This window comes from Scatophagus argus, chromosome 9 (genome assembly GCF_020382885.2).
Source record: "Scatophagus argus isolate fScaArg1 chromosome 9, fScaArg1.pri, whole genome shotgun sequence".
In the NCBI taxonomy this organism is placed as follows: Eukaryota; Metazoa; Chordata; class Actinopteri; family Scatophagidae; genus Scatophagus; species Scatophagus argus.
The window spans coordinates 25,468,912-25,481,133 of record NC_058501.1 but is presented as its reverse complement, the minus strand read 5'-3'; the positions used below and the strand labels follow the sequence as shown (position 1 = coordinate 25,481,133).

The window sequence follows — 12,222 nt, the reverse complement described above, 5'->3', positions numbered from 1 at the left end:
GCCTCACACACAGTCCCAGTATGTCCACCTCCTGTGTGCTGAGGACTCGCTGCTTCCTCCGGCAGGTTATCCCCGGCCTGCCCGCCGCCATGCAGAGAAACTACACCGTGGATGTCTCTGCTCCGCTGCTACGGACGCAGGGCTACGTAGATGGTCGCTGGGTCTCCGCAGCCTCGGTGTTCCCGGTTCTGGACCCAGCCACCGGGAAGGAGATAGCCCGGGTATCAGACTGTGGGCCTGCTGAGGCCAAGCAGGCTGTGGACGCTGCATACAAAGCGTTCAGTTCGTGGAAGCAGTACACTGCTAAGGTACGGCTGCCACTCTCTTGCTATCCGAACTCTATTCGAAAAACTGTCACTTGAATATAAATGTTGCGCATACTTGAGAAAAGCAGCAAAATCAGTATAACGGGGTTATTTTCTCAACTGATGTAAACCGATCTTCAGTTCGGCTTGAGTGTGACTCAAACAATACAATATTCTGACAAATTAAGATGAAGTTTGTTCTTTAAGTTCGCTTTGCTTGCTGCTGCATCTCGTTTTGTGTTGAAGACACATGAACCGGAAAGCGGAAGAATATTTCCGACGTTCAGAATGTTAGCCAGCCATATGTGTTAAAGACAAGAGAGTTTCTCACCGATAACGAATATGAAGCATATCCGAGAAGCATGACATCTTAAATTGCCAAATATTTAAATGGAGTTTGGCGTGAGTGCATGCTCTCGTCGCAGCTGAGTTGTGCAGCTCACAAACGGCGTGTCAGGAGCGCAGAAAACTGAAGCTCGTCCCGTCAACCAAGCTCTTCATGACGGTGTTTGGACTTCGACTGGTTAGGTGTAACTTTTAATTGTCACAACAGCGAAACGAAGCAGTTTCTTTGTTAAAATCTCCAGTCTGACAGCAGCAGGGGCCTAAGAAACAGTCTCACTTCAGTATCAGCTTTATTTGCCAAGTACGTGTGACCATACAAGGAATTTGACTGCACCATACAAAATACAAGATAAAAAATGGTAAATAATAATAATAAAAAATTAAAGTATGAAAGTGACATATTTTGTCATTGGAGGGAACTCACTCCAACGAAATTTGTGCTCTGCATTTAACCCACCTAAGTGACGTGCACACACACACAGCAAACCCGGGGCAGTGGGCGACCGCGTGCAGCGCCCGGGGAGCAGTGGGGGTTAGGTACCTTGCTCAAGGGTACCTCAGCCATGGACACCGGGACGGGGAATCGAACCAGCGATCCACCGGTTACGGGTCCGACACCCTAACCGCTGATCCACGACTGCCCCCAAAAGTCTTGCGCCCAACAAAAGAAAAAACAAGATATAAATATATGTACAGATATAAATATATGTAAAATGCATTAGCATCGTATCAGATGGGGATAGTTAAAACTCCTCACTTTGTAATTAACAGTAATCTTTAATAATCATACATCCTCATTTTAAAGTAGCACAAAAATACTCATGTACCAGTACCTCAAACTACAGTACTTGAGTTTGAGCTTTGATGCTGAAGGTCAAGACAAGACAACTTTATTTGTATAGCCAATTTTTACAAGCGGTTTGTCTCAAAGGGCTTTACATAACATCACAGCAACATCCTCTGCCCTTCGACCCTCACATGGACTGAGGAAAAACTCCCAGAAGAACCTTTAACAGGGAAACACTGGGAGGAAGCTCAGGGTGAGCAGCAGAGGAGGGATCCCTCACCCAGGACGGGCGGGAAGGCGGTTAACAACATGAGAAAGGTCACGGCTTGTTTGAGTGTGTGAGACGGTAAAGAACATGAAGTGAACCGGTCTGTGCTGCTGTCGGTTGCTGTTAAGCACAGCAGACAAAGTGCAGCCTGTCTGTTGGTTGGTAACTCTTTAAGTCCTTCTGTGTTCCAGTCGCAGTCGCGCTGCGTTTCATTCACATTTGTTCCACGCAGACATAACGACATTATGAGTTGTGACTAAAGTTCAGGCTTGTCAACAGATTAACATCTCTGTGAGGACACTTGGGTCGTCTCAGCACTGGTTTATCGTACATGTGTTGTCCTGCTGGCCCGCACTGACGGACTCCCGCAGGACGAGTCAGATGGTGTGGAAAGTCCTCCAGGAGCTGAACTGCTCTTTGATTAGTCAGAATTTCAAACCCACAAACCCGTCCAGCAAATCTTAACGACTAGCGTACGTCTCCACAGGTGTGTCCACAGTACAGGTGTCGCACGTCTGTCTCCGAACCACACTGCAGTCCTGACTGAGAAATCCAACTGCTGATCCGTCGGCTCAAATTATCAACCAGCAACAATTTAATTTACTTGCCTGAAATACAATTTTAGCTGGTGAAACTTCTGTTCATACTCGTATCAGTTGTATGTGAGGTATCTACAGACCTTCTTCTGACTGGTCAGAAACAGCGTTTAGATTTCTGGCTCAGTAACACTCTGTGAAAATGAATCTAGTTAGTTCTTAGCAAGCGGGAACCAGATTAATCCAAAGCGAGGGGGACTGGAGGTCTCTGACGTCCGTTCACACCTGATAATCCGTCACTGTGCAGGGGAAACTTCTGTCAGGTATTAACCTTGGGTAAATGATGAAAGAAAAAATATCCGCAGTAAACATTTTGTCCTGCTGTGATCTGATTGGTTCTCCCACAGGAGAGGAGCCTCCTGTTGAGGAAATGGTTCGACCTGCTGACGCTGCACAAAGAGGACTTGGCCAAGCTGATCACCTTCGAGAGCGTAAGTACCTGCAGCGTCGTCGTGTCCGAACAGGAAACGCAGACGACTTCGCAGATTTTAAAGGCTCACTGTGTCACACTGAAGCTGTCAGAAAATCTAGTGACCGTATGTGATGATACGGTGAAATGTGACGACGTTGGAGTACAGAGTATCATGAAAATAACGTGCTAAAGTACAAGTACCTCAAATTTGTATTGAAATGCAGTATTCCATCTTTCCACCAATGGCAGACTCTGTGTCCTTTTTACTGTGAAAAATGCAAGGAAAAATATTTCAGTTTTCACCAGAACTACTTTCCAAAGAAGAAATAGTCCCAGCAAAGTGTTGACTGTAATGGGGCCGCAGGATACGGCAGCTGCGAGGTCTTCAGAGGTGTCACATGACTTGGACGAGAAAAGTTCGAGACACACTCAGGGATGTGGACTTCATGGTGCATTCAAGTGCACCTTATAAATAAACCACCTCAGTATGCAGGATGTGTGGCTCCAAACTGACAGACGGATGCCACAAGTTCTGACTTCATTCAACAGTTTATGTTGAGTCTGTTGCCAAAGCTGCGTCCCACAGTGAAGAGCACAGTGTGAGGTCAAAGTTCAGGACTTGGGACTTGCCTGGCTTGACTCGGGCTTTTAGTGCAAACACTTGGAACTTGCTTGAGACTTGGTCCCACATCCCGTGTCGTTACTTGCTGCTGTGTGTTGCAGGGTAAGCCCATTCGGGAGTCTCTCGGGGAGGTTGCGTACTCCGCCTCCTTCCTGGAGTGGTTTTCAGAGGAGGCTCGGCGAGTGTATGGCGACATCGTCCCGTCACCTGTCAAAGACCGAAGGATCCTCCTCCTCAAACAGCCTGTGGGCGTCGCCTCCATCATCACACCGGTGAGCAGCCAATAAGAAGCTTCTAACCGCATTTCATTTTGACATATGACTCGGCCTCTCTGTGCGAGTCGGTCGGTCCGTCACTTTGGTCCGGACCGAAATATCTCGGCGACTGTTGGATGGTCGTGACGTTTGGTACAGATGATCATTTGAAGTCTGGATGCCGTCATTTAAAGACAGAAAGTGCATGAGTGTCGTGGTGTTGATCCACAGTGGAACTTCCCCAGCGCTATGATCACCAGGAAGGTCGGAGCCGCTCTGGCCGCCGGCTGCACGGTGGTGGTCAAGCCGGCCGAGGACACGCCGCTGTCAGCACTCGCTCTGGCTGAGGTGAGTACGCCAAACAATTCACACCGTTTCTTTTTCTGCAAGTGACGTGATTTCACCTGAAGTCTCACCTGTGTCCCGTCCTGTCTGGCAGCTGGCGGAGCAGGCCGGGATCCCTGCAGGGGTGTTGAATGTGGTTCCCTGTTCCAGAGAGAAGACTCCGTCAGTCGGGCAGGTTCTCTGCACCGACCCACTGGTGGCCAAAATCTCCTTCACTGGCTCCACGGCCACTGGCAAGGTTAGATCCTATCAAAACCTACTGAGATTACTACTGTTTAGTCATAATCTGATTTAAATCTGTTACGACTCAGCACAGCTACTACCATTATTGTTACTGCCATTGTTATCAAAATCACCATAATACCTTCTGTATACTTCATTGTCATTATCTACATTCCGATACTTCTGGCATTATTACTGCTGCTATGCATCTCTGCTTGTGTGCTCCTTCTCTCACACCCCACCCCCTCTGCCTCTCTCCCTTGCTCGCTCTCTCTCTCTCTCTCTCTCTCTCTCAACCCAACCGGTCCAGGCAGATGGCCGCCCATCTTGAGTCGGGGTCTGCTCAGAGGTTTCTGCCTTCTAAAAGGCAGTTTTTCCTCTCCACTGTGGCCAAGTGCTGCTCGAGGGGGAATGTTGGGCTCTCTCTATTTTACAATTTAATTAAACAGTTTGGTCTGGACCTGCTCAAATTGGAAAGTGTCATGAGATAACTTTTGTTGTGAATTGGCGCTATATAAATAAACTGAATTGAAATTGAAATTGAATTGAAATTGATCCTCTGAGCTCTGCCTGCAGCGCCCCCTGCTGGCCGCCTGTAAGAGCAGGGCTGCGGTTCACTTATGTTTAGAACCCAAACTTATCTCACTGCAGTATTTCCATTTTATGCTGCTTTAGACTTTTACTCCACCACATCTTGGAGGCTTGTATCTTTACTTCACTTCATTGATTCATTAAAATGAGCTCCATCTTCACCAGCTGCTGCGCTTTAAGCTTAGAGACACATGCAGTAGACACTGACTGCCACTAGATGTCGCACTAGAGCACCAACTTTTCAGACCAAAACAAACTGGCTCGCTGTTCACTCAGCAAAGTTGGAAAGGAAAAAAAGCAGCATGTGAATACACATTGCTCACCAAAAGTCAGTTAAAAGTTCCTGTTTTATATCTGAACAGTAAAATTTGATTTTGTCCAGTTTCCCACCTTTGAGTTTTAGTTCTGAGCCCTGGTTGAGCTGCTTCACACCAAGCCACCGTGTTAAAAACTGGACATTTTATCATTTGTGTGTCGTCTCAGATGCTGCTAAAAATGGCTGCCGACACTGTGAAGAAGGCATCCATGGAGCTGGGCGGCCACGCCCCTTTTGTCGTCTTCGACAGCGCTGATGTCGACAAGGCGGTGAGCGGAGCCATGGCCTCCAAGTTCAGGAACTCTGGACAGGTAGAGTCTGAACGAAGCTGCCCGTGCTGTCAGCGCTGTGCTGGTCTCGGTCTGCGTACTTCACTGTCGCCTTCGTTGTCATCTTCTTCCTGCAGACGTGTGTGTGCTCGAACCGGTTTTTGGTGCAGAGCGGCATCCACGATCGCTTCGTGGAGAAGCTGAGCCGAGCGATGGAAACCGAGCTGCGCGTGGGTCACGGCTCGGAGGCCGACACCACCCAGGGGCCCCTCATCAACAGCAGAGCAGCAGACAAGGTAAACGGGTTGTTCGGATACCAGCTTCATTAACGCCTCCCATGGAGCCTAAAATGCTTGCTCAGGTGTCAGTGAGGTCTGCACTGATTCAGTATCAGCAACACAAGCATCCGGCTCAGACAACTTTTTCACTGCACAAGTAGCCAATCGGCAGCGAGCGGCTTGTGTGACCCAAAGCGCCTGGTGGCAGACGTTTGAGTTTTGTGTATTTGTCAGATGATTGTACTTGGATCGGATAAATTCTCAGTGCAATAATACTAATTTTGCTGTCTTAAAAATATAAGAAACTGAATTGGAGCAACAGGTTGTAACACCTGAGACGTGTTTTCCCCAGGTGGTCCGACAGATATCAGACGCTGTGTCCAAGGGAGCGAAGGTGTTGAGGGGCGGGAAGCGTCTGGACGGGTCCTTCATGGAGCCCACCCTGCTGGCCGACGTCACCACAGACATGCTGTGCACGAAGGAGGAAACGTTTGGGCCGCTGGTGCCCGTCATCCGGTGTGTACACCCAACAGGAAGCAGCGTGTTGTTACGGATACACTCTGCCTGTTACGCACACACACACACACACACACACACTCGGCTGAGGAGAAGCATTAAAAGTTAATGCAGATCAAACTGGTGAGCTCAGCTTGTCTGTTTATTTTCAATGGGTTTGTCTCAGGTGTTCACCAGCTTTGAGTGGAGGAAAGTATGACATGAGGGAAAAGGCTGCTGTTGTTTCCTGGTTCTGATGACGAACTCGTGTTTCTGACTGACAGGTTCAACACGGAGGAGGAGGCTGTGGCTATCGCGAACGCAACCGATGTCGGCCTGGCAGGTGAGTGGACACCTCACTGAGCCCCCGCAGGCCAAAAACTCCCTGAGCATAGAATATAAAAGTTGGTTAGTTTGTGCAGTGATGTGGAGGACAGCTGATGCTGAGGTACTTTGACCTGAGCACTCAGACTGAGGAGCTTTGAATCAGATGGGAAGGTAGTGGGGCCTCCTGTGTGCTGTGCTGATGCTTTTAAACCCTGATGTGCTCTACTCGTCTGCCCTCAGGCTACTTCTACTCGCAGGATGTGAGTCAGATCTGGCGGGTGGTGGAGGCGATGGAGGTAGGGATAGTTGGAGTCAACGAGGGCCTCCTGTCCACCCCGGAGGCCACGTTTGGCGGGGTCAAACAGTCCGGTCTGGGCGTTGAAGGCTCCAAGTACGGCATCAACGAGTATCTGGACTTGAAGTACGTGTGCTTTGGAGGGCTCGCACCCTGAAACGGGACGGAGCGGCGCTGCAGGTCCGGTGGAACCACACCCGTTTAAATGCAGTAAGTCATTGACTGTCGCTCTCGGGTTCTAACTGATTTAACCACAACCAACACAAAGTAACCCTGAAATTAGAGACGAGGCTGAAAACGTACGGTCTGACGCCTTTTAAATGAGAATGGAAATTTACTGTGATTAAAAAAAATATTAAAAAGCACAAATTCTTTTTTAAGATTTTTGTAGAATTGTTTATTGACCACTTTCATTTTTATGATTAAAATACTTGTGTATACGCCGACACGTTAGACCAAACAAGAAAACATGTTCAGTAATTTTCAGCTTCACAATTTGTTTTATTAATTTAATGTGTGTGCCGTCTGCACAGAACCTGACGGCGTGTGTGTCTTCTGTGTGCACTCACACACTCACACACGGCAGCGATCTGTTACAGCTCAGTGAAGGTTCAGTCAATGCAGCCTCATGTTAAATGTGAATGCATGCACCTCAGTTTTTTTTTAGAATAAATAACTGTCAACATTAAACATTTCTGTATGAAAATAAAAGCATAAATACTAAGCTTATTGTAGGATAGTAGTTCAGTGAATACCTTGTCATTGTGTAGCCTGAGTTTTAAACTCTGATAGAAGTTAAAAGTTGTTTGTTAAAACTTTGCTTTCAGCCTGATACCTGGAAGTTAAACTGTATGAGTGCCATGTAATTCATTTTTATTTCTTGTGTTGTTAAAGATTAAGTGCTGCAGTGATGCTCAGGTGACCTCACTGCTGCTTGCGGTCAGATGAAACTTCCTGCTTTACACTTTGAGCCAGTGAAGAAACAGACTTTCAGTAATTTTTCAATAATCCAGCAGCACAGACTACAGTCTCGCTGATGAAGCTCAGGTCTGTTCAGTCAGTCAGCTTGATCTGACTCATTGGACACCAAATGTGATTTTAAAGGTTTTAAAGCTGGCTTGAAATGAAGGGTCGAGTTCTGCCACCTCCTGAGGTGTACAGCGGATTGTTTCTACTGTGAAGTGAAATTAGTCCTAATTGTAATATAACGTCGTAGTCAGTTAATGTAAAAAAAAAATAAAATGAGATTTTTGCCCAATGTTGTCTGTAAAAAAGTGATCAGAATTGTTCTCACGCTTTGATGCTCACAGTATTAAAAATATCTTTTTAAAAGTTTATCCGTCATTTGATTTGTTACAAAACACCAAACAGGCACAGAAGATGAGCTCACATGAATTAAATCCAAGCATTTAAAACTTTTAAATATTCAAGAAAATAACAACATACACAGAACTTTGAACACATCCAGAACTCTCTGATTTATATGTTCCATCATATAAGTGCAAGTCTGTTAGCTTAGAGTTGGCTTCTAAGTCCTCCTAGCTCAGATCTTATTGATAGAGTTAGCTTTCATTAGCCCAGCTAAGTCAGACTTACCACTTGCAGTCAATTAGTCTGAGTTAGCCTATAGTTAGCATAGCAATCTGGGTAAAGTTAACGTCAGGTCCAGTTAAATTTGAGTTAGCTGGGTCCATTTAGCATCTGGGGCCATATAGAGTTGGCTCAGCAATGGTGATGAAGTCATCTAAACCCAGCTGACTCGATGGATTGGCGACCAGCTTGTTAGCTAATATGATACGACATGTAAATCAGATAGACCTGGAGGTTTCCCCCGGTCTCGGTCGTTGTGCTAAGCTAGGCTAACCCCAAAGATAAAACTAATGGTATTCTCATCTGGCTGTGGGAAGATGATTCTTCTCAAGAAGCCTGGATATGCCAGCACAGGTCATCAAGGTTGTCTTTTTTTGTTTGTTTTTTTCACCAAAATCAGGGTGCTTCAGCCTTTTATTATCCAGTGTAAAGAGTCACAGGCTTGTCCTGGCCACAAGTCGTCAAATCCTCCAAGAGAGTTTGACCCTAAAATTTACAGATCTCACAGCAGAGGTTTTCTGGATACTGAAGTCCTTCAAACTTCTCCGGGGCTGTCAGAGTGCGAACAGCCCAGGTTTGTCCCGTCCACGTCAGCCGAAGGCGTTTCCATTTCGGGCAGCCTGGGTGCTGAGCCGGTTCCTGCTGTGGATGGGTCGGTCCCGGCTGAAGATGGTGTCCTGGTCACTGTCCAGCTCGGACTCTGACATCATGAGGCTGGAGTTGTGCTCTGTACTGCGGTGCTTGATACCTGGTGAGTGAAAGGTGAGTCTGAAAATATTTTCTGTATGCTGCTTTAATCTCCTGCAATCCTTTAAAATGTTCAGAATTCTTCTACTGTGCAACTTTTGGTCATTTTATTTTGATAGTTTGCTCTTTAGTTCTGCTTCCACTTTCGACTAAAGCTGACTGTTGACTGTGTAGCTGAAATTTTTGCCCATGTTGTTATTTCTTCTCTTTTTGCATGGAGTAAATTTTGTTCAAACGAGGAGATGAAAACTAACCAACCAACAGCACCCCAGATTTATTATCAGTAAAATATGACCAAGATCTTTGACAAGCTTGTAAGTATGATTGATAAATACGATGTTTCTGAGTTTGTGTTTCCAGTACCTCTTTCTTTAAAGCCAGCAGAGCCCTGACCTCAGTCTCTTAACACACGGACGTATGATGCTAACGCTAGCTAACAGCTCTGTGCTGCTAACAGTTTGAATTGAAGACTGACTGATGGGTGGATGTCATGATGTTATTGGCTGAAACTGGTTACTTCAAGCCATCATATTCTGTTTTACAGGAAGGAAATGATTCGATGTTTAGATCTGATGATTAGATCTGTCCACTGAGATTAGATGTCTACAAACACAATCAACTCGTTACCAGATGTAACCAGTGGTTTATCTGACCACAAGAAGGGCAGCGGAGCCACAAGTTACACCTGAAACTGATTTCAGATGAAAACTGCACTCTGTCTCTTACTGTTGGTTGTTTTGCAATCCTACATGTCTTTGCATGTCCTTTTTGGACAAAGCTGACTCCTGACAGTCGAGACACTCATCCAAAACAGGCCGACGCTGTCTCACTGTGCACACAGATCGTGGACCGAAGACACTCACTGAATTTGGGTCTGAGCTCCACCCGCTCCTGTTCGTCCATGTTGTCCAGGATGGTGTACTTGGTCTTCTTCCTCACCTTGGTCTGTCTCCTCCTGAACACAGCGGACAGTTCAGACACACGGCAGCGCGGTCTGGGATCGGTCTGTCGTATGGAAACGTGCGCTCACCTCTTGCAGCAGCAGATGAAGGTCCAGCCGACGGACAGGATGAAGACCACGAGCACGAAGCTGCTCAGGATGACGTACAGAACCCTCCACTCTGACAGACAAAAGCAAAACACCCGCGTTCAATGAAACCTGCTGGCTTTTTGTAGGTGAAACAAGCAAAACCAAAGTGACTCTGTGCTGTTTCAAACTCAAAGAGGATTCACTCAGTCAAATATCAAACTTCAGTCACTTTACTGAGTCGGAACGAGCTGCTGTGTGGACAAAGTCTGCTTACTGATTGTGTTCTTCATGATATTTTTGGATTTTGTGGTACTAAATGTTTACTTACTCTAAAGACCGTTAAGAAGACCATTTGGAAATAGATTTCAACAGAAAACCAATGAATTACTAATTTGAGCTTATAATCACCACAGTTGCTCTCTCCGTCGCCAAGGTAACGACGAATCAGGTTCTCCGTCCAGAAGGGGTCGCATGTGCACTGCTTGGTGATTGGATCACACTGGCCCCGCCCCGAACAGCGAAGCAGGCACACTGAAAGGAAGCAGTGAGAAGTAAGCGACTGACGCGGTTCCATCAGTTCTCTGCACACCAAGCGGAGCGCCGTTAGCAGGCGTCTGCCTCCCAGGTCTTCAACGTCACAAGTGTGTAAGCTTTTAAAATGTTCACTTTTGTTTTCCTCTCAATGATTAAACTGGTTTGATCTGAACTAATTTCAGACTTTTTGTGACTGAGTGAGTCGATGGACTCACAGCCAAAAGGTGTTGGATGCACTCAGGCAGATTTCAGTTACTGTCACCTGGAATTTATTTTGTTTTCAGCTGTAGCCTGTAAATAATGACCTTACAAAAAGGTATCAGTGATGAAACAATTGAGTATCTGAGATTTAAATTGATTAGGAGGTTAAAATATTTCATCACAGGTGAGTCCAAAGCTTGAGAGACAAATGGAGACTTTGCTTTAGCACAGCTGGGCCTGCTGAGGATGAGACTGACTTTCTGTCTCTGTGTGAGTTTTGGTCCTGCATGGACTCGTCGAGTCTGAACTCACAGACGGTGTCGACCCTCAGCACTCTGAACAGCAGGTAGTCGCTCTTCTCTCTGAGCAGCTGGTTTCTCAGCAGACCCACCAGCCTGGAGCCAGAGATGGGCCCCGAGGGGCCCCACACCGAGAAGCGCAGCACCGTGCTACACACACACACACACACACGATACAGACACGTGATTTCACTTCTTTAAAAAAGTTAAAACACTGAAGCTTTTCTTGATGGATGAATTTGTCTAATTGTTTTTCTTTGGCTGAAGAGACGTGTTTGATGAACGAGCGCTTAAAGGATTCTGGTACCTGAGGTGCGAGTGTCCCTGCAGGGCTCGGACCTGGATGTCGCTGTCGAGAACGTGGAGCAGAGCAGCGAGCTGCTGGACCACCGTGTCCCTCTGAGCCACGCTGACCTGAGACACCGACACCAACATCTCCAGCTCCACCTCCTCCCCACCGCCAGGCTCTACGGAGACACAGCAGGGACACACGTCACTGCTTTCACAACAGGGAAACGGATCCTCATTAGTAAATTTACTAAAAAGGTTTCTGTTATGATCCTACCTGGTCGGACCTCCACGGTGGCGGCGGCCGTGTTGGAGCGCCCCTGAGCGTCGGTCACCCTCAGCTGGAACAGGTAGGTGCCCTCAACCAGGTTGGCCAGGTACAAGGAGGCCTGAGTCTCCGAGTCGTACAGAACGTCCTGCAAACATGAAAGTCTCTGGAATTCTTCTGACAGGAGTTTGTGAAATCTAATTTGATTCAATAAAATGCAGTTGTTTTGTAGTCCATTTTTCCACCATAAACACTGAGCCATTTAATTGTAATCATACTGACTATTTGATGATTAAATGACTGTATCCTGAACAGTCCAACAGGTTTCGTTACAGATAATACTGTCAGACACAGAGAAACAATCTCAACTTTGACGGTCAGAGGATTAAGTTTCAGCCCTTGCAGTTGTGTGGCAGCGGCCAGATGAATTCATCCACTGGACCAACTCCAAAACCTTTGGTAAGAAGGAATCATTTACACACTGAAATATGTAAACACAGAGCCCAGGTTTAAAAAAATACCGGAACAGCCCTTTAAT

The 12,222-nt window shown here is 46.6% G+C and overlaps 2 protein-coding genes and 1 long non-coding RNA gene across 6 annotated transcripts in view; 2 read left to right on the top strand and 1 right to left on the bottom strand.

The window, feature by feature from the left end:
* The first annotated feature begins 20 nt into the window (after nucleotides 1–20).
* aldh5a1 (aldehyde dehydrogenase 5 family, member A1 (succinate-semialdehyde dehydrogenase)) lies at nucleotides 21–8,062 on the top strand. The gene is made up of 10 exons (XM_046400935.1): nucleotides 21–308; nucleotides 2,649–2,732; nucleotides 3,437–3,607; nucleotides 3,821–3,937; nucleotides 4,029–4,172; nucleotides 5,231–5,374; nucleotides 5,470–5,628; nucleotides 5,963–6,126; nucleotides 6,390–6,448; nucleotides 6,673–8,062. The coding sequence occupies exons 1-10, from the start codon at nucleotides 21–23 to the stop codon at nucleotides 6,882–6,884; spliced, it is 1,542 nt and encodes a 513-aa protein (XP_046256891.1). The 3' UTR covers nucleotides 6,885–8,062.
* Nucleotides 8,047–12,222, bottom strand: part of kiaa0319 (KIAA0319 ortholog) — an 11,452-nt gene continuing 7,276 nt past the window's right edge. For 2 of the 4 annotated variants that reach the window (XM_046400926.1, XM_046400927.1), the window contains exons 12-18: nucleotides 11,694–11,832; nucleotides 11,436–11,595; nucleotides 11,142–11,278; nucleotides 10,503–10,625; nucleotides 10,095–10,185; nucleotides 9,928–10,019; nucleotides 8,047–9,065 (exon numbers count right to left, since the gene is read on the bottom strand). In XM_046400926.1, the coding sequence (XP_046256882.1) occupies nucleotides 8,908–9,065; nucleotides 9,928–10,019; nucleotides 10,095–10,185; nucleotides 10,503–10,625; nucleotides 11,142–11,278; nucleotides 11,436–11,595; nucleotides 11,694–11,832 (900 nt within the window). In that variant the 3' untranslated portion in view covers nucleotides 8,047–8,907. Of the gene's footprint in view, nucleotides 9,069–9,927; nucleotides 10,020–10,094; nucleotides 10,186–10,502; nucleotides 10,626–11,086; nucleotides 11,279–11,435; nucleotides 11,596–11,693; nucleotides 11,833–12,222 lie in introns of those variants that run through there. The other 2 variants (XM_046400925.1, XR_006844421.1) reach the window with 2 other exon arrangements.
* The window catches only part of LOC124065488, a 3,391-nt gene continuing 2,995 nt past the window's right edge, over nucleotides 11,827–12,222 (top strand). Inside the window, exon 1 of the long non-coding RNA XR_006844423.1 lies at nucleotides 11,827–12,143. This is a non-coding gene — a long non-coding RNA (uncharacterized LOC124065488). The remainder of the gene's footprint in view (nucleotides 12,144–12,222) is intronic.